The 19,226-nt window shown below is 33.4% G+C and overlaps 1 protein-coding gene across 5 annotated transcripts in view; it reads right to left on the bottom strand.

Moving 5' to 3' along the window:
* The window catches only part of LOC106478284 (kelch-like protein 8), a 70,517-nt gene that overhangs the window by 4,821 nt on the left and 46,470 nt on the right, over positions 1-19,226 (bottom strand). For all 5 annotated transcript variants that reach the window (XM_022381865.1, XM_022381866.1, XM_013938814.2 and 2 more), the window contains 2 exons: positions 13,474-13,633; positions 6,771-6,972 (listed from right to left, as the gene is read on the bottom strand). In XM_022381865.1, the coding sequence (XP_022237573.1) occupies positions 6,771-6,972; positions 13,474-13,633 (362 nt within the window). The remainder of the gene's footprint in view (positions 1-6,770; positions 6,973-13,473; positions 13,634-19,226) is intronic.

Raw genomic sequence — 19,226 nt, 5'->3', positions numbered from 1 at the left:
GTTTTAAATGTAATTATACAACCAAAATTTTTCAGAGTAACCTTTGTTATTTTATCTGTATTTCCAAATTTTTATTTGTAATCTCAACAAACAATAAGAGGTACACTGCACTCATGCATGGCAAACATGAAGAAGCACATTGTAAATATTAACAAAAATGTACTAAAATTTTGGAGAAAGACTAGTTATTACCATTTTTATGCTTAATTACAAGGTTGGACATGGAATTTTTGTAAAAACATTTCAGTATGGAAAATCTATAGTTTTTATGAGGTTCTTGAAAGTCTAACCTCAACACTCGCACACCCTTGTTGTATTTATAACAAACCATTCCACTGTGTTTACCTCAGTTTTGTGACCGATCTACGCTATTTGAGTTCTACTACTAAATATTCTGGGGGATAATCAGGATTGTAAATACAGTATTGTGATGCATGTTATTATTATCATTATTATCATTTTGTCTCTTTGTGTTCTTGTTAGTTTTTCTTTCAGATCTAAAACGAATAAAATTCTTAATAAATGGATTGATGATTTTACTTGTAATCATCATATCCTGAGATGACTGATAGATACAATAGCACTAACTGACAACAAGTAAGATCATTCAGAACAATTATTGTTTTAAATATCATTTAAAAGTGGGTATGTGTTATCTTGCAAGACAACTTACAGGCTGAGCACCATGTTGAAATATAAAGGTTTTATTGAACCACAAGATTTCCATTCTATGTTATGTGAAATTGCTACAGTAAACTGATAAAAAATGGAAAACATCAGAATGCAACTGTGTTGGAAAACCATGAGATAAACAACTTTGTTAATCTCAACGTACTATTAACATCTGCAAGTACAACAGTGCATGTATGCCACATTTACACACAACAGACACCATGAAAAACATATAAGGTCCAGAACCTCCAATTACAACTGGAATATGTGTATATTATGTCAAAAAACAAAACAAAGAAGACTTTCTTTGATTGTTACTTTTGCTGCAAAAGACTCAATTCAAAAGGTTGCTGAAGCAAAAAACGATGATAAAGTTTTGAGGTGTAGATTTTGCAGTTCAAGAAACAAAGCATCACAAACTCTTCTATAGTTCACACCTGCTTGCTGCTTCCACCATCAGATAAAAATGGAAATTTTTAAAACAAGTATGAAAATGCTATTAGGAAGCTTACTGAAAGCATCAATTGTGACTTGTTATTACAACACTACTCATGAATTAGGGTTTATTCTCCACAGAGCAAGATTGAGAAAACTACAAAAATGAAAAAAAAAAACAACCAACTGAAACAATATGGGAATAAAGTAATTTTTCAATCACAATCAAACAAAAAAACAAGCCAGAATTTCTGTACAATACCTCAACATCATTTAACAGTGCAATTAATGCAGCTGCTGAATTATACAGCAAAGCTCAAGTCTACTTGCAGCTGAATTCTTCATTAGTGAAGCAGAGTGTGGACTATTCTGACAGTTACTACACAAGTTTATGTTGCACAAATCTTAACAAGTGACCTTAAGGAATGTGTTGAAATTTCAACAAATCTCTCAATAATAAAAGCATAACTTTGGCACAAGCAAGTTATGTCATACTAAGCACTATTTAAATGACCTGCAAATGAATGATGGAGGGAAATGACTGTGTACCTTTTGTATTAGTATAAGTTTCCTCCACCAATGATGGTAACCATCACAAGATTTTCTTCTTGGGTCAAGAAATGATTCATATTATGTCCAAAGGTGATGTAAAAATATCCAAACATGCAGGCTTATCTACATTTGTATAAAAAATATCACTGGTTTCAAGCATCTTATTACTATACTGAACAGAACTGGACATGACATTAGCTATAATGATGCAGTTAGAATACACAATGCCATAGCAGAAAGCATACTCAAGCAAGCTAAAAAATAAGGCACTGTTTTACCCAAAACTATTCATCAGAGTATATTTGTCTAAGCTGTAGCTGACAATGATGATAGTGGTGAAGAAACACTTAATGGTAGGCGTACTACATGTAAAACAACAATGGTTCTCTACCAAAGGCAACCTCAAGGAGATCTTGACAAACAGGACAAATATTAAATCAAATATTAAGGCAGCAGAGGATCACACAGTCAAAGATCCAAATCAATAAATATTTGTGCCTTCAATGCTCATGGAAGAAGACTATACTTTTTTTTTCACAGAGAATGTCAATGACTGTGTTATATATACATCAACCAAGTACCATTTGCTGATACCTGTAAGATAATTTCAAAACATTTTTGTGACACATCTGAGGAAAGATTTGGGCTATATCCATATTTGAGGCATTAGCACAAAATACTGTCATGACAAATCACCATATCACATGCAAGAAGACATCTATTACACCTACTTGATATTGTCTAATATTGACAGCTCCACCTACAGATTATAGTAGTGTGTACACTGTGATAAAATTAAGTCTAAAATAAGATGGCTAAAATGTAACAAAATAATTTTGCCATTACTTTTGATGAAGCAATTTACTGTAGAGCAAAAAGAACTTCTATGGTTTAAACTAAGGGAATTCATGAACACTGTCATTAGGATAGAAGATTCCACATTACCTTGAATTTCCTGATAATAATTGGCAAACTGTGTGCTGTATTAGAAGATCTCATTGTATCTGGTCTGTATCATAGCAATACGGCAAGCAAGTTACCAAGAAGTCCTACAACCATGAGATTAGAGCATATAAATTGGTGTTGGAGGCCATGATGAAGCTAAAATGGTAAGTCCTGTATATGTGGTTAGTGGAAGAAGAATACAGAGTCAAAGAAGAAATTATAAATCTTCTCCAAACAATTCACACTGTTACTGATAACAATCAGGACTCTATCAAGGTAGCACATGACAAACTGAAAAGATGGTGGAACAAAGACTCTTCACAAATCCAGTTATACTGGAATCAATATATCAACATGACATGATCTTGCAGAGATACATTTGTTCTCACTGAGAAGTTCTGATGGATCTGCATCTTGCCTGTATAGTAGAGATGATCTCGTTTTACTTCATGTGTGATGGAAACCAGCGTATTTTGCTGATATAAAATTTTTATCCATCACAGTACTACATGTAAAGCAAAAGTTTTACTGGGGAAATCATCAAGTGAATAGGTTCAAGTAGAAATTCAAGAAGTTGTGGCCTAATATGATCTCATAGCAAGACATAAGGAAGTACTGTTGGTCTCAACTGCGGGTTCCTAACAGTTCATGAAAAAGTTGTTGTTACAAGTGTCACAAAGGTGATGCTGAGACAAGAGAATGAAAGTGAAGATGTACCAAAAAGACATAATAAGGCAGAGCACAATGAGTAAAGAAGAGATGAAGTAAATGTACAAAAACTGCTTGTGACTATGAAAGATATAATCCCAAAATCTTTTCTAGACACAGGTAGTGAGGACGTGGCACTCAGCCAACACAACAACTGGTGTTGTTGCACTTTCCAAGCTCCAATGTTATTAAAGGTCTTGATGTGAAGAATATGAGTACCATACTGATTAATAAGTTAACAGACAAGTGACTTTTTGACAAGAAGGTGAGGAATCATAACATTTAACAACTAGAAATACTACTGTAGTGCACTGAAAGATTATAATAGTATACTTGACTAAATGTGGTGTTTCAGAAAGTAATATAATATGATAAAAATACCTTATCCTTAATTATATTAATTCCTCACAACTGTCATTTCAAAATAAAGGAATCACTTTTTTCTTTATAGGTGCCCTTCATCAACCCTATTCTCAGATTCAAGCTGAAAACATTTGCAATATTATCTCAACCTGTAAAATTAAAGACAGTAACCAAAAAGACCATCATAATCAATTCAACTGTCTAGGAGGTTAGTCAATGTGGCCAAGACATGGAATGTTTATCTCTAAGAGGTGTTTAATGATGAACTTACTGCTCGTTCCTCTATCTTTACCTAAACCTGCTGGTACACCCAAATAAAGAGCCAAGTGTGTGAGCCGAAGAAAGGTGTTGGTGTCATTTCAACTTTTCTAGAAACAACTGTCTCCATTGCATGGCTTGTTTATGTTATAGATTTTCTGCAGATGTAAAAGAAAGTTGGTGGCAAAACATTTGGCTCAATATCTATTCAGCATCCTAGCAGACATCACAAGAAGATCATGTCACATTTATTGCCATACTACTTGACAGGTATGATGAACAGGAATCCAAAGCCTCTGAAAGTAACTGAAGAAAAAAAGGACCAAAGTACTAAAGTAACAATTAATGAATCTCAAACATCACTTCCAAGGCAATGGACTAGTATGTTACTTGGGAAAAACAAAGCTGCATCAGCAGTCCTCTTAAGTGAACCATGACTTGAAGTGGGATTGAATTAGTTGTTGAAGGAGGGTTCAACGACAGTGACATGTGTAAGGTTGTGAAGGGTAGCACAAAATGGATGTAACAGATCTGCAGGAAACCCATGAGCAGACACCCATCTGTTCCACTATACAGCACATGCTTTGGAAGCATGTCCAAGCCACTGATATAATAGTCTTATGGGTGCACCTCTACTTAAGAATTACATATGAACTCTAGATTTGAACTGGGATTTAAGATGACAGAACATGATTCATTCCCATACGTGATGTAACCACTAAACTTGAGCTTTTTGGGTTCAAAACATTGCCCATCTTCCATGTACTAACAGGTTGTGATTCAACCAGCATCATCAATAACAAAAGAGAAGATACATGCCTGGGATGTTCTTTTGCCAAGAAGCTAACAGATACTTGATGACTCAGCTGGGTTGACCTTCACTATCCACTTCCAGAGGATGCATGACAGAGGTGCCACTAGCACAATCAAGGTGTTACACCATCTACTTTTCAGCAGGAAAAACTCTAGAAGTGAACATTTGTCACCAACACATGAAATTCTTGTTCAGCATAAAATTTGTGCTAAACACTAGGTGTACATTTAGTTAAATGCAATAATTTCAAAGCCTGAGATAATTTCATCAGCTGGTAATGGTGGTGTGTTGCTTCTAAGACTGATTATCAAATCCACTGCTCAACCTACTAAACTGATGTTTGAGCTGGGAAAAGGTGTTTGTATCATTTTAACTTTTCCACTACTGTAAGTGTCATGGAGAAAAAGATTGTGAAAACCCAAATAAGACAGCCAATGATGGTAATGTAACTGACTCTAACATAGTTATTCAGATAAAGGCAGAGATGTAATGTAAAGATTTAATGTAATGATGCTAAAGCTATTGGTGGTAATGGATATGACTTTAACATATATTTAACAACTGACTGCTTTTAGTGTACCAGTAATCATTATATAGTAACAATTTATTTCAGAATTATAATTATTTCCTTACCTCTTCTGGTTTATTTTACATAACAAGTATACAATAAACATCAAAATGCTGGTTTGTAATTTACATACAATTTAATACACATACATAGGTTACAGTGTCTTTTTATCAAATGTGCTATCGAATGTTCAAAAAAAAGCAGCGATAATCATATTTTATACAAAATTGTTTTGTTTTCAACCAAATATTAAGTCTGAGTTTTTCAAAGCCACTATTTAAAATGTTTTGATTATGTATGAAATTCATTGAGCATGGCCTCAATAGTAAAGTAGCAAATCAAGATTGATGTTAGTGAAACAGCACATAGAGATACAAATAACAGAAGTTTTACAAAAGTTGGCATATTGATTTCATACTAAATGGGATTTTTTTAAAACTATTTCAGGATCATTCCTAGAAATATTTGAAGTTAATAAGGTGTAACAGTGTATCACAATAGATGTATTTTTCTTGAAAGCTGCACAACGTTTGATTGAATTTGTGTATCGCAAAAACATTTCTTTTGCAATAGCTGTAAATCTTGCTTTAGGTAATAATTCTATACAATAGTGAACAGAGTGATATGTTTTAGTAATTCTGGTAGATATCATTTAATATTTACATGAGGTTTAATGAAATGACCAAAAAAAAGTAGCAGGTAAAACATGTTTCTTCTATGGTCCAATTGAAAATTCTAGCATCCAGTTCATCCATGATCCTGAGTTCCTTTTCCTTCCAATAGTAACAAACAATCTTGGTGTAAAGTGGGGTTGCTATAATTATAACTTTATGCTGTTTGGCTCCTAAACTATTTTCTTAAGTTTTTGTTATGTATATACATATCTATGCATACTTTCCTAAAAGTCAAATCAATTTTGTACATCTTTTCATTACATTTCTAAATGTAGATCTAACTTTACTATGTTATGCAATAAAATGTATTACATTAATGTTAATTAATTTCTCCTTTTTTAATGTCATAATAACAAGTAACATAAATTAGTCCACATCTAAAACAACTATGTCAGAAAATAGCACTGATATCATTAAGTATGTGTACAGGTAATGAAAGCTTTTGACTAGTAATCACACACTACATGAAGTACTGTAAAGCTTGTTATGCATGCAATTTAAACACCTGCAACAAAGCTATTGCAACAGAACTTATGAATATATTATTTCATTCTTTTTTTTTACATTTTGATCACTTGATAACTAAGAATAATTTACAGGGTAATTCATAAAGCTTTAAGTACATGTTTTGGAAGAAAAATAAAAACACTGAATTAAGTTCAGTTACAGCTTACCTGATACTTAACATTTGCAGGTTTTAAAATTTCTTTCCCTTATTTTTAATTAACTCCAATGAATTTCTGTTAGATTTCTTGTAAGAAGGATAAGAAAAAGAACTAACTTATCTATTAGAGGATCATAAACTTCCACACTGCTTAGGTAGTGGTTTCCATTGTGTCCTCCAACAGCAAACATTCGCCCACCAAGAGTTCCTAATCCTACTCCTCCTCTACAATGCATCATAGGAACTACGTATGACCAAGAGTTTGAAATAGGGTCATACATTTCTACAGAATTCAGGGATCTGTTGTTGTCAAATCCTCCTAAAAATTACATTTTATTATTAATGAGTAAAAATACTTGAAATAGTTAGATTTTTCTCATACAGCTGTAATTTAAAAATATCTAATATAATAAACTATCCACACTTTCATAACCACCTTTAAAAAAATTATAATATAATTGATGCATAAAGTTAAATGTATGTAAACTAATTACATTAAATAATTATTAAGATCATTAGGTTGACAACATCTAAGTGTTTTCAAGTAACTGATTATGGATACATGAATATTATGTTTACTAACTAAAAGCAACTGCCATTTCACTAAACATCAATAAAAAACTTAAGTATCAATTAGTAACTTAAAACTTAATTAAGAATAAGCTCTTTATGGTAGAAAGATTCCAAATTTGAAGATAATTGGCCAATTTAACATACTGAAATTAAGTATGATAAAATAAGGAATAAACAGGGTGAGACAAAGTTACTATACAGTTGAGACTATACGGTTAGTATTATTAATTCTTTGCTCTCACAACATTTCATCTTGTGATGCAACATAATTCTTTGCTTTATGTGGTAAAGTGTTAAGATTTTTTCTCTAATATACATTCATTTCCAAGCTTCTTGTTTTCAGGATACTTAGAACCCATACATGATGTACTTTATTTCCTGAAAGTCTCTGTAACCTGATGTATAGGGTAACAATAAATTACCTCTGTAAGTTCAGACATCCTGTTTACAAAAGATATTACGTATGTGTTTTATTTTCCAATTAACCTTCACTGAAATTCACTGCTTTTGTGTGTTCTAAACTTAAGCTTGGTGGATTGGAAAAGCCACACTATGTTAAAGATACCATTAAATTTTCTCCTTGCCAACTATGGTAATCAAAGGCATGCTTTACTATTAAAAATAAATCAAACTCTCATTTTATGTGTGAAAAGATTAATATTCTGTTCAGGGCTATACGTGGGTAATGCAAGTGATGTGTTCATACAGGGCACCAACTTGAAGGGGTGCACTGACTGCCCTATTGGGCAAACTAATGGCTGCTTGCCTGCATCAAGGCAGCCCTGCAGATGAGATGAACAGTTCCATATTGAATAACGAATGTGTACTTGCAAATAGTCAACTGCCCAGAAATCACGCGTGTGTAGTTTCAGCTTGTTTACTAAGAATGCAGTGGTTGGTTATATTCGAAATTCAAACTGCACTACATGATTGAATATATGCACAATATTTTTTTTGGTAAATTATATTTTGTAATGATTATAATAGTTTATATAATGTATTGTAAATATTCAGAATAATAAGATTTTGGGGGTTGGGTTAAGGGGGTGCCTAATTTATATGTCACAGAAGACAAACCATAAACATCGGTACAGCTCTGATTCTGTTACAGGTGTATTAACTTATTTTTGAAACTTCTTGACATATTAATTTTAATAGATCATCTAAATTTTAGTAAATTACAAAAAAAAACTTTCCTTCTTGTTGTTTGTGAGGTAGCTTTCATCAGTGTATTTCATATTACAAGTTGAAATATCAAATCAATTTCTTTCATGGCTAAGTTCTTTACTTAACTAATGCTAAAGCCAAATTCACAATCACTCTCATATTATATTAATTAAATATACACTCGTGCTTTCCTATTCTGATCTATGATGAAAAAGTTGTAAATTATCAGTTAACTGGTCTCCACTATGTTTGACTGCTAAAAAAATTCTCTACTTTGCTTTAAAGTTGTGAAAATCAGGTATAAGCCTTTAATTAAACTTCTATGTTTTTTTTTTACATGCAAAGTTTCAATATAAGATCTGTTAATCTTTCAGAGGCCAAATCCAGATTTATTTTTACTAATTTCAAACAAATTTTATCTCCATCTACTTGAGAAAAATATTTATGAAGCTTAGGAGAATGTAAAACTAATAAGATAAACTAAGGGCCTCATTTTGTGTTCAGTTGCTTCTATATTTTGCTTCAGGACACACAAAACTGGAAATAAGTTTAAATAATGTAAAATGAATTATTAACTTACAATTTATTAGAAATTATCAACCATTATTTTTCAGGCCTAAAAATATTAAACCAGGTTTGCTATAGACCAAGATACATTGTAACAATTTGAAAATTGTCTTGAACATCTGACAACAAAATTTTCTGATACAAAAACTTCAACAAAACAGATTTTCTGATGGTGCACTAACTATAACTGTCATAATGCTTTATTCATTTTTGACTAAGTACATTTTATAATCCATAATCACTGAATTACTCAGAAGTTGGTTACATGTTGCTACATCCATGTTCCATTTCACCCAAGGAATTCACAATAAAATATGTACTGTGTCAAACAATTAAAAGAATTAGTGAAAAAATGAAGATTTTAAAAGCACAGAGGGCATTACAGCTGTTACTCTGAAGGAAAAAGATTTACTGAATGGCATCATGAACCACCACCTATTAACATCTTTAAAACGAATATCACTACAGCAAGCCTACCTTTTCAATAAGCCAAGAAAAGAAGAAATGGCAATAAAGGACTAAGAATATTTCTGAACTGGTCAAACTGAATGAACCCAACTTGTAAGGGTAGAAAGAGAAAGGTCACGTACAGAGGAATGTTACCAGGGGAGGAAAAGATGGGAACAGGAACCATGAAAGGAGGCCTTGCAAGCAATGTAACAACAAAGAGCACATATGAGACATAGAAGTTTATCTGGACCAGACTAGGAATAAAGGTGGGAAATGGATGGAAGTGAAATCAGTGAAAATGTCCCTCATGAGTCACCAAAGTTATAAACTGGTAAGATTGATCTAAATAAAGGAGAATGTATGTGGAATGGAACAGCATACATGAAATGTTGATGGCAAATATATCAGACTGGTGATGCCCAAAACCTCAAGAGAGGAAAGGAGAACGGTCTGTGCTACAAAGGAAGCAACCTAACATGGATGATTGAAGTCTCTCTGGGAAGGAGTTAGATGGAAGGGTAAACATAAGGGTAGTGGTTGGTCCGGTCCTGACTTAGAGCATCTACAGTCAGAGCCTGAGTATGGAGAACCGGAAACCAAAAAAAAAGAGGCAACTTGGTGTTGAGGCAAGTGGCAAAAGCATCCAGGTGAGAAGTACCCCACTGATAGCACAACCACCTGTAAACCTTAAGTTGAGGTTTGAAAGATCACTCCATAGGATAAACCTAGTAGGGTCTTGAAAGACGAGTTGCCAAGAGGTGGAAAACACCTGGAGCATGATATGCAAGGAGAATTATCTGCAGCATATGGGCCCAATAAAGGAGTTCTAATGTCTGATCACAAAGGGAACAGGTGTCCCCTTGGTGATTGATATAGTACACAATGGTGGAATTGTCTGAATGTATCAGGATGTGTCGGTTCCATATCAGAAGAAGAAAATGATCTAAAGCATGCTGTACCTCAAGAAGCTTCAAGGTGGAGATATGGTAAGATTTTATGATCTGAGACCACTGTACAAAAACTTCCTGCTGATTGACCAATGCCCTCCCAACCTTGTAGAGAAGTATCTGTGACCAGATGCAAATCATGATGACATGGAGCATGTGGTACTTCCATTGTCTTGTTGTCCTTGTTCAACCACCAATGTAGATCATCTGTAAGGGAAGAAGGAAGGTTAATTAGGGAATCCAAGGGATCCTGAGCAAGATTCCATTGGTTGAGCAGAGTCCACTGAAGAGAACACATATGTGCCCAACCTAAGAGGATAAGGGATTCCATAGAAGCCCATGGCTCCAAAATTGATAGAAATAGAGAGTAGCAAGTGTGTAGAAAACTCCATCAAATGGAGACGAGGTAGAGAAGGTTGGGCCCTACTGAGGTGAGTGTTGAAAAATACAACTAAGTGGGTGAAATATTGAGTAGACAAAAAGAAAGACTTCTCCGACATGAAAATCCAAACAACACAAGCCGCTTCTGGCAGTAGCAGATGTGTGTGTAGAAGACTCCATTTCAAAATGAGCTAACAGAAAGGTGTTCGACATTTCATTGTTTCTTGATGTCACTTCATCATTGCCAATGGTTCCAGGACTATCAGGTGGTTTCCAGTCCAGTGGGGGCATATTTGGATGAGCTGATTCCCATATGGCGAGAATTCACTACCAATTCTTGGATGATCCAAATTTTGTCAAAAGGACTTTTCATCTGTTTCCTTTCCCCCATCCCTTTTTCTTCTTTACAGATTTCCTTCTCATGACCTCAGGATCCAACTACCAGTCAGCTTCTTTCTGAGGCTGTGCAGACTCTTCTGTCATAGAGAGCTATCGAGCCTGTCAGCCTGCCTTTTCCAGGTTTTTACTCCAGGCTTTTTGTTCCCAAGAAAAATTGGGAACTGGACTTCTGTGATCAATTTGTCCTTGGTAAGCCACTTTCTGGATCTTTATCTCCAAGACTGTGGAGGACTAAGGTATATGTCTCAAATGCTTATCTGTATATTCCTATTTCTCATCAGTCCAGATGCTATCTTTGGTTACTTCACAACAGGGTTGTGTATCAGTTTTGTGCCTTGCCTTTTGGGCTAGCTTCAGCACTGTATGTATTTTTTCAGGTGGTCAAGGCCTTTGCTTGACTTATGCATGCTTGAGGGTTGCATTTACATTGATACATGGACAACTGGCTTAGATGAGTGATGGTGTTAGCATTTTTCCTTCTCCAATGGCTTCTGATCATTATGTTTTGGCTTATCAGTCTGATCAACCTTTTCTCCATTCCTAGCAGTTGGAATCACTTTTGCCAGTGTGGGGGCTGATCCTGACAATCCTATCCACTTGTCCCATGTCTAGTTTTTCCGCCTTCATCTTACCCTTACAGCTCACCTATGGTACTTTTCCACCATACATCTCCTTTCTGTGCCACTTCACTGTTCTTCTGAGGGGATTTCATGAGTTACCCTTTCCCTCCTTACTTCCACATTGGCATTATTGTGCTCCTTGGCCCTATCCCTTCACTTATGGTTTCTTTGTTGTTGGGATCTCTTGGGAGGGATGCTGTCTTGTCACAGGTTCGTCTACCTTACACTTATCCTGAGTCTTTGGAATCACATGTGAATTCTGTGAGACAACATTTGACCCTTTCATCTTTGGTTGTTCTTTTGTATCATTTTGATCCCATAACTGTTTCTTGTCCTGCACCCTCCCATCATTTACCAGTTCGTACCACCGAAACAAAATGCTCAGAATGACCCCTGATGTCACGATAAGGAAGAAAAACAAGGTACTATAATGATGAGTGTCATGTAACAAGGAAGGAACAGGATCATATGAAATTGGTGAAATCGATAAAATGGAACACACTTGAGAAATCATATCCAAAAATCTGAGCTTGACCTAGCAGATTCTAAAGGAGAGGTTTGGGAAGGCATGGGAGAGATAGGTGAAGGGGAAAAAAAAATTATAAAGAAAAATATGTTATTGCAGCAAACTACTACAGAAAACTTACTGTAGCAAAAGAATAATGCAAGTAAATCACTACTTTATAAAAACAGTTAAATGAACATGTGAAAAGAGCACAAAGAAAAATGTCTGCACTAGATCATTGCCTAACAAAAATGATAGTTCGGTAGAATTGAATAGAGGGAGTCACATTCATTAGGTTGGTGGAGGGTTGTCGCAGGATTATTTACATGCAAGACGCAGTTAACCACATGGAAGTTTAAGGCTTGTGGAATGCGAACAAATTTTGCATATAGAGGGCAGAACCAAAGGAGAATAGTTATGCGTGTGAGAGTAGGTAAGGTATCGTATCGGAATTATACAACAGCATTTGATGGGAGAGGCAACAAACTGATGGTTGAGAAATAACATAAGAGCTCTTCGATAATTAAAGAAGAATGTACATGGAGAGCAGAAGTAAATGTTGCCTGGAAGTATATTAAACTGAATCAACCAAAGAATTTAGAGAAGCCATTGTAAAGAAGGAGAAATTATACAGTACTTGACAAGGAAACTTGAATTTGTACTAAAACAAGTATCTTTTATAGTTAAATGCAAAAAACAAAATGAGAGCTGAGAAAGCTAGCAGTGTACTAAAATAACTTTATCTTTTGAAAAAAACAAAAAAAACTCTATCCCTAAAAAACAAAATCTAAATCTTACTGACTTAAAATGAAGCACATTGTATACATTACTCCATCTTGTTCACACAAAGAAAATGACAAGTATACCCATTAAAAAAATCAAGCAAAAAATGTGACCAAATACATTGTAAGTTTAGTTAAGAACAAACAAGTAAAAGTAGAACAAATAACAGTCAGTGACTGGCCAAGAAATTCTATAATGGAGATCCTGAAACACATGTGATACCATGCATAAAAACAATGTTCATGTCAAATGAGATTACAATGACATGTGGGAGGAGGTGGGAAACATTGTGATAAATAGGTGTAGCACAGAGGAAGAGTAGAAATTAGGTTTTAAGTTAATATGTGAAAAAAATTTTCAAGTTCTATATAAACATATTCTAAAGATTAGAGTACTAACTGATACAAAAACAAAACAAAACAACCCACCTACAACATACAACATTCCATTCAATACAGCTGCCCCAGCTCCAGCCCTATTTTGATTCATAGGTGGAATATTAACCCATTTATTTAAATGAGGGTCAAATTTTTCACAACTATTCAATGAAGTTGGGCCATTATTTCCTCCAAGTGCATACAAACAACCCTAGAGAAAGATATAAAGATCAATAAATCACAAACACTGCATAAAAATGAAACACTAATAATGGCTTGATTCTTTTGCTACTGGTTACTTACCTTATATGGAAAATATACCATACCAAGAAAATAATATCAAACAAATACAGTTAGCTATTTCAAGCTATACTGATACATGTACTTAACAACCATTATTTTGTTATAAAATTACTTATACTTACAATAAGCTCTCCATGTAACAACAAAAGTGCCAACAATGTATATATAGTTTACATCAATATAAGCACTTAGAACATGAAAAAATTAAATCAGGCACTAGAAGAGAATGTCCCAAAACTACAGTAATTTACCTAGCTTTCTAACTAAGCTATAAATAGGTTAAAAAAATTTGTTACTGCTCAGACCAATGACTTTACTCAACCATATCAAACTCTCTACCTCAGACTCATACCCACACTTTCAACCATTTATAATGTAAAGATGTTTAATGCTCTAAGTCTGTATCAATTTATTGATTGTTTTGCTAGGCATGCAGTAATTAGAATACACATGCACACACACACACACACACACATATATATATATATACATTTCTCAATCTGACTGCAGTTTGTAAGTCTATTGAGTACCACATTACAAACACACTTTTCATAATATTAGTTATTCTATTCCACATTAACAACTGGACTTTCCATTTTATCCCTCTATTTTTGCATTTCTCCTCCAACCCTAGTTGTACATGATTTATTATATTCTAAGTTTCCTGTTCTATTTTTTGACATACTAATGACATGTGGTTATTAAGCACATTGTTTGTTCTCAAGACACTGCAATATTTTTACTCTTTATTCTCTTGATTGTTTCAATCTGTTTCTGGGGTAGAGGTTTACATGTTTTATCTAGTTTAGTATAAATATTGTTTTAAAGTTATTATTTTCTCCTTTTAAGCTGCCATCACTTGCCCAGAATGTGTTTTCTGAGTAGGTCAGTGTTTTTGAAAATGTACATTTAACAGTCAGAGATTTCAAGATATTACTGTTTGATGCTGCCTACAAATTGGAACACTCATTCTCATTATATAACTTAATATAATTTATAAATACATAGTTGATCAGATTCTATTTTATAGGCTTGCCCAGTGCCACTCACTGGTTGATTATCTTGTGTTCTTTCAGTTATTAACTAAATATGTAGTTGGGTTGCAGCTAGTTACTTTAGGCTTAGACTATCTTTGTTTTCTGTTATGCTTCTTTTCAGAAGGCATCACACCTATGTTTTAAAAATCACATATTGCAAATTCATAACATGTGGAATAATTCATATGATAGTGTATGATGTTACTATATACAATGTGTGTATGCATATATATATGTGTGTGTGTGTCTGTGTGTGTATACACACACACACTTGTATGCATTTCAAAGCTCCAAAATTCCAACCAATGAATATTTCAGGATTGGTATCTTGTACTTATACAAAATGAATTTAATATAATTTGCAAAGAAAAATGAAAAAACTTATTCCAACTTTCACTTGCCCATAGACAACACAATTAAATATAACTTTTTTATAATTTTTCTGCCCATACCAAAGTACAGGTTTACATGTGCTAGAAAACTATCATCTTTGAGAACATAAGTATTCATACCGAGAGATGCTTATCAAGAAAAGAAAAGATGCGAGTGCACATATAGCCACAAACCCCAGTAAAGATGTAGCCGTAGATAAAACAAAACAGTGATCCTTTTATATAAAATTAATAAATGAATCCTTTCATTGTGCTAGTTAATAAACTCACTAACAGAAAACAAAACAAAAAATCACGTGAGAAACAAGCACACTTTCTTTGGCATGATTGAACCCTGATGTACATGTAAAACATTATAAAGAAATAATGTGTACACTTAGGTGTCTTACAATAAAGCACACACTGTTGATAGGTATTATTACGAGGTGTTTATATCAATGAAAATTAAATCCCTCAAATGATTGATGAGATTTGGAAATGAAATATTTAACAATTATGAATACAATTTTTTATTTTATTTTTGAACTATGCCAGTGACAATATAAAGACTGACATTGTGCTTGATTATTCAAATAACATTTTATTTGTTAGTTTAGTTGGGTTTTTTTCATCAAAAAGCAATAAGTAAATTGTAACTTAAAAACACCTCACTTAATATAAGTTTTCTATCTTGAAAGTATGTATAAGCAATCTGTGAAAAAGAAATTCCTCGAATGATTGATGGGATTTCAAAACAAAATGTAATTGTATAATTAACCTTTTACCAGTTATGAATATAATGTCTATGTTTGTGTCCTAAATATGCTAGTAATGACTGAAAGTACACAGACTGTAAGTATGCTCCATGCAATGAAAAAGGAAATTGGAGAAATTCTATCAGTACCCCTAGTGGTCATCTCCACTATTACTGGAGCTATGAAATCTATGCATTTTAAAATAAAAGTAACTTTTTGGCACATCCAATTTGAAATTTGTAGCATGTACAGTACGTGATACTGACTTTTCTCATTCTCTTCTTGTACAATGAAGTTTCTCAAATGAGTGACTTATTTGGCATAATGCCAACATTTTTTGAAATTTGACTTTCTTTTATAACTTAAAAAATCTGATATTTATTTATATTGTTTGAATTATAATTCTTATCTATATTTCTTCATAATGAAATGACATTCACTTGCTTTCAATCTACTGTACTCCAAAAAAAAAAGATGATCTATTTTATTCTTGTGTAGTGTCACAACCATTCCAATTATACAATATGGACACTTGTGTAAGGTTTGGTTTGATTTGTTTTGAATTTTGTGCAAAGCTACATGAGGGCAATCTGCACTAGCTGTTCCTAATTTACCAGTGAAAGACTAGAGGGAAGGCAACTCATCATCACCACCCACTGCCAACTCTTGGGTTACTCTTTTACCAATGAATAGTGGGATTCATTGTCACATTATAACGCTCCCAGGCTGAAAGGGCAAGCATGTTTGGTGAGACAGGGATTCAAACCCACAACTCTCAGATTGGGAGTCAAGCATCCTAACCACCTGGCCATACCGGGCCCACTTGCATAAGGAAGTACATTATGCTAATATAATATTAGGTAGGCAGGTAAGCATAAGGAAGATTTTTTTGATGGTGAAATATACATGTTTTGACAGAACATTGAAGAAACAAGACCAACGTTCTGTAGAAACATGTAGTATGTTCCACCATCAATAAAATTCTTCCTTGTGGTTATAGGTCATTGTTTGCCTATCTATTATTATAAGATAGGGATTTGGCAATTTCAAAATTAAGCACCATGACAATTTCAATTGTTCATAGGTTTTTACAATTTTTGTTTGGAAAAATATTTGACCTGATCAATATTATTGAAGATTCTTATGTAATCACTTGGACTTCTCCAAGCCTAACTGAACAACCCAAAAAACTGAATGACCATCTTCATTATTTTATTTAGTTTCAAGTGGTCTCCAGATGCTGTGCACTGTTATGCATTCTTCTCATGGCAGCCTCATAGTGAGCTGGATATGATTTGAATTTCTGAAGTATTAAGCACTGCAAAACCCTGTTGTTGGATATACAAGACTGTTTAGTGTAAGAGTTATTATTTAGTTCATTTAGTGATCTAACATTTAATGATTATTAATTTTTTATAACAAGTGTTAAAAGTAATTATTTTAGAGGTGATAGTTACAACAAATTTTGTCACGTAACTTGGTATGAGTCATACATTGTGTGTATAGTTCAATTGTTGTAATTCGATGTCACATTACTTGAACCTTCTGTATTTTTCTCGTTGCCTTAAGTGAGTATTGTTATATCATAACATCTCATAGTTTGTAAAAAGTTTGAGGCCTCAGTTGGGCAATGTATATATATATATATATATATATATAGACAACCAAATGAGTGAAAAGCAAATGAAGTCAGAAAACGTTAAGTTAGTGAAAGTAAAGTTAGATTGCGTGATTGTTAGTTTAACCATAATGTGTGATATTTTAAAGTGAGTTTCACAGTTTAACAGAGATAAGGAGAATAATTTGTCTTGTCAAAGGGTGTTTTAAAGTAATTGAACCTGCCTATGTGGACTGTGATGAAAAGAAGATAATTATTCAAAGCTCTGGATACAACTGTGGTAACCCTTAGGGTAACACAAGTGAACTTATCACTAATTATATTGTGATAACAGAATAAAAAAAGAGAATTATTTAAAGTTTTAGATAAAACTGTGATATCCTATAGTGTTAAGAATTTTTGTACATACGTTTGGCTTGTTTTGAATATATTCTTTTAAAACAAGTGAATTGTGTGCTGTCTGTTTATTGTTTGAATTTACCTCCAACAAGTCACAGACACCTACTGTTATTTTTACATTCATATGCTCTTATTACTGGAGTCCTTAAAATGGACAGGCTAAGAGTTCAGTTTACTTTTTGTGTTGTATTCTAGGGCTCTGTTATCCTTTGATGGATCAGATTTTTTTCATATTTGCCATTTGACATATCAGTTTTCTCATGAAAGTCCACTCTGAACCACTCAGAAGTTCTTTTTTTAATCCAGGTTTGTTTTCTGGTATACATGCATTTTTCTCTTCTTCTGTGTCTGTTTCCCACAAGTATCACATTCCTCCAGTTTATGTACTGGACATGCAGCAGATGTTATTGTTTTCTTATCTTTTGTTTAACACAAACACTGCTTCATTGATGAAATTTTTTTTTTACTTAGATTTTATTAACAAAAAGCTTTGGTTTTCATTAACAACATGTCTCAAAGTGGAATAGCTGTAAGTCTACGTATTTACAGTGCTCGAATCAGGGGTTCGATTCCCCTCGGTGAACACAGCAGAGAGACTGAGGTGGCTTTGCTATAAAACAGACACACACACATTAACAACATCAGGCTTTGGTTTTTGTTGCTTTTTGACATAAGAATCAATGTCGTGTCTTCTTAATTTTGCTTCCCATAATTTTACCTTACAATGCCTTTTGAACCTTCTTGATGTTGCTGTAGCTCACATATTTTTAGTGGATGGTTTCACTTTTCCTTTACTCAAGAGGGTTGTTATTCCAACTTGCTCCTCTCCTTTGTATTGCATATAGGAGGCTTTGGTTCAGATCTTGATTATTTTTTTGTACCTGTAAAGTATGCCTGCTCATAAAAACCTTTCTCTCAATTTGATTTTTTTTTCATGGTTTCCATAAAATGAGTTATCTTTTCTTTCTCTTATAAGGCAGCTCACACTATTTTTTTTTCTAATTAAAATATCATTGGTGAGAATATTTTATGTCATAATTTCCAAACCTCCTTCCTCTCATGGATTAGAAATTTGCCTATTTTTTTGGATGAGGCAGCTACAGTAACTCTTTTACAGAAATAATATTTTATTTCTCTTTTTTTTTTTATGGAAAAAATATATTATTTCTCTTTTTTTTTATGGTAAAGTTAAAAACACTAATACAAAAAAATAAAAATCAAAACTAATGACCTTCAAATTTTATTTATTCCACACAGTGTATAAAAATATGATAGTTTGTCACTTCTTTTCAGAATTGCTCAAATCATCATCTGTTAGAGT

Source organism: Limulus polyphemus, unplaced genomic scaffold (assembly GCF_000517525.1).
Source record: "Limulus polyphemus unplaced genomic scaffold, Limulus_polyphemus-2.1.2 Scaffold196, whole genome shotgun sequence".
NCBI lineage: Eukaryota > Metazoa > Arthropoda > Merostomata > Xiphosura > Limulidae > Limulus > Limulus polyphemus.
Note: the sequence above shows the minus strand (reverse complement) of the source record. Positions and strands in the feature narration are given on the sequence as shown.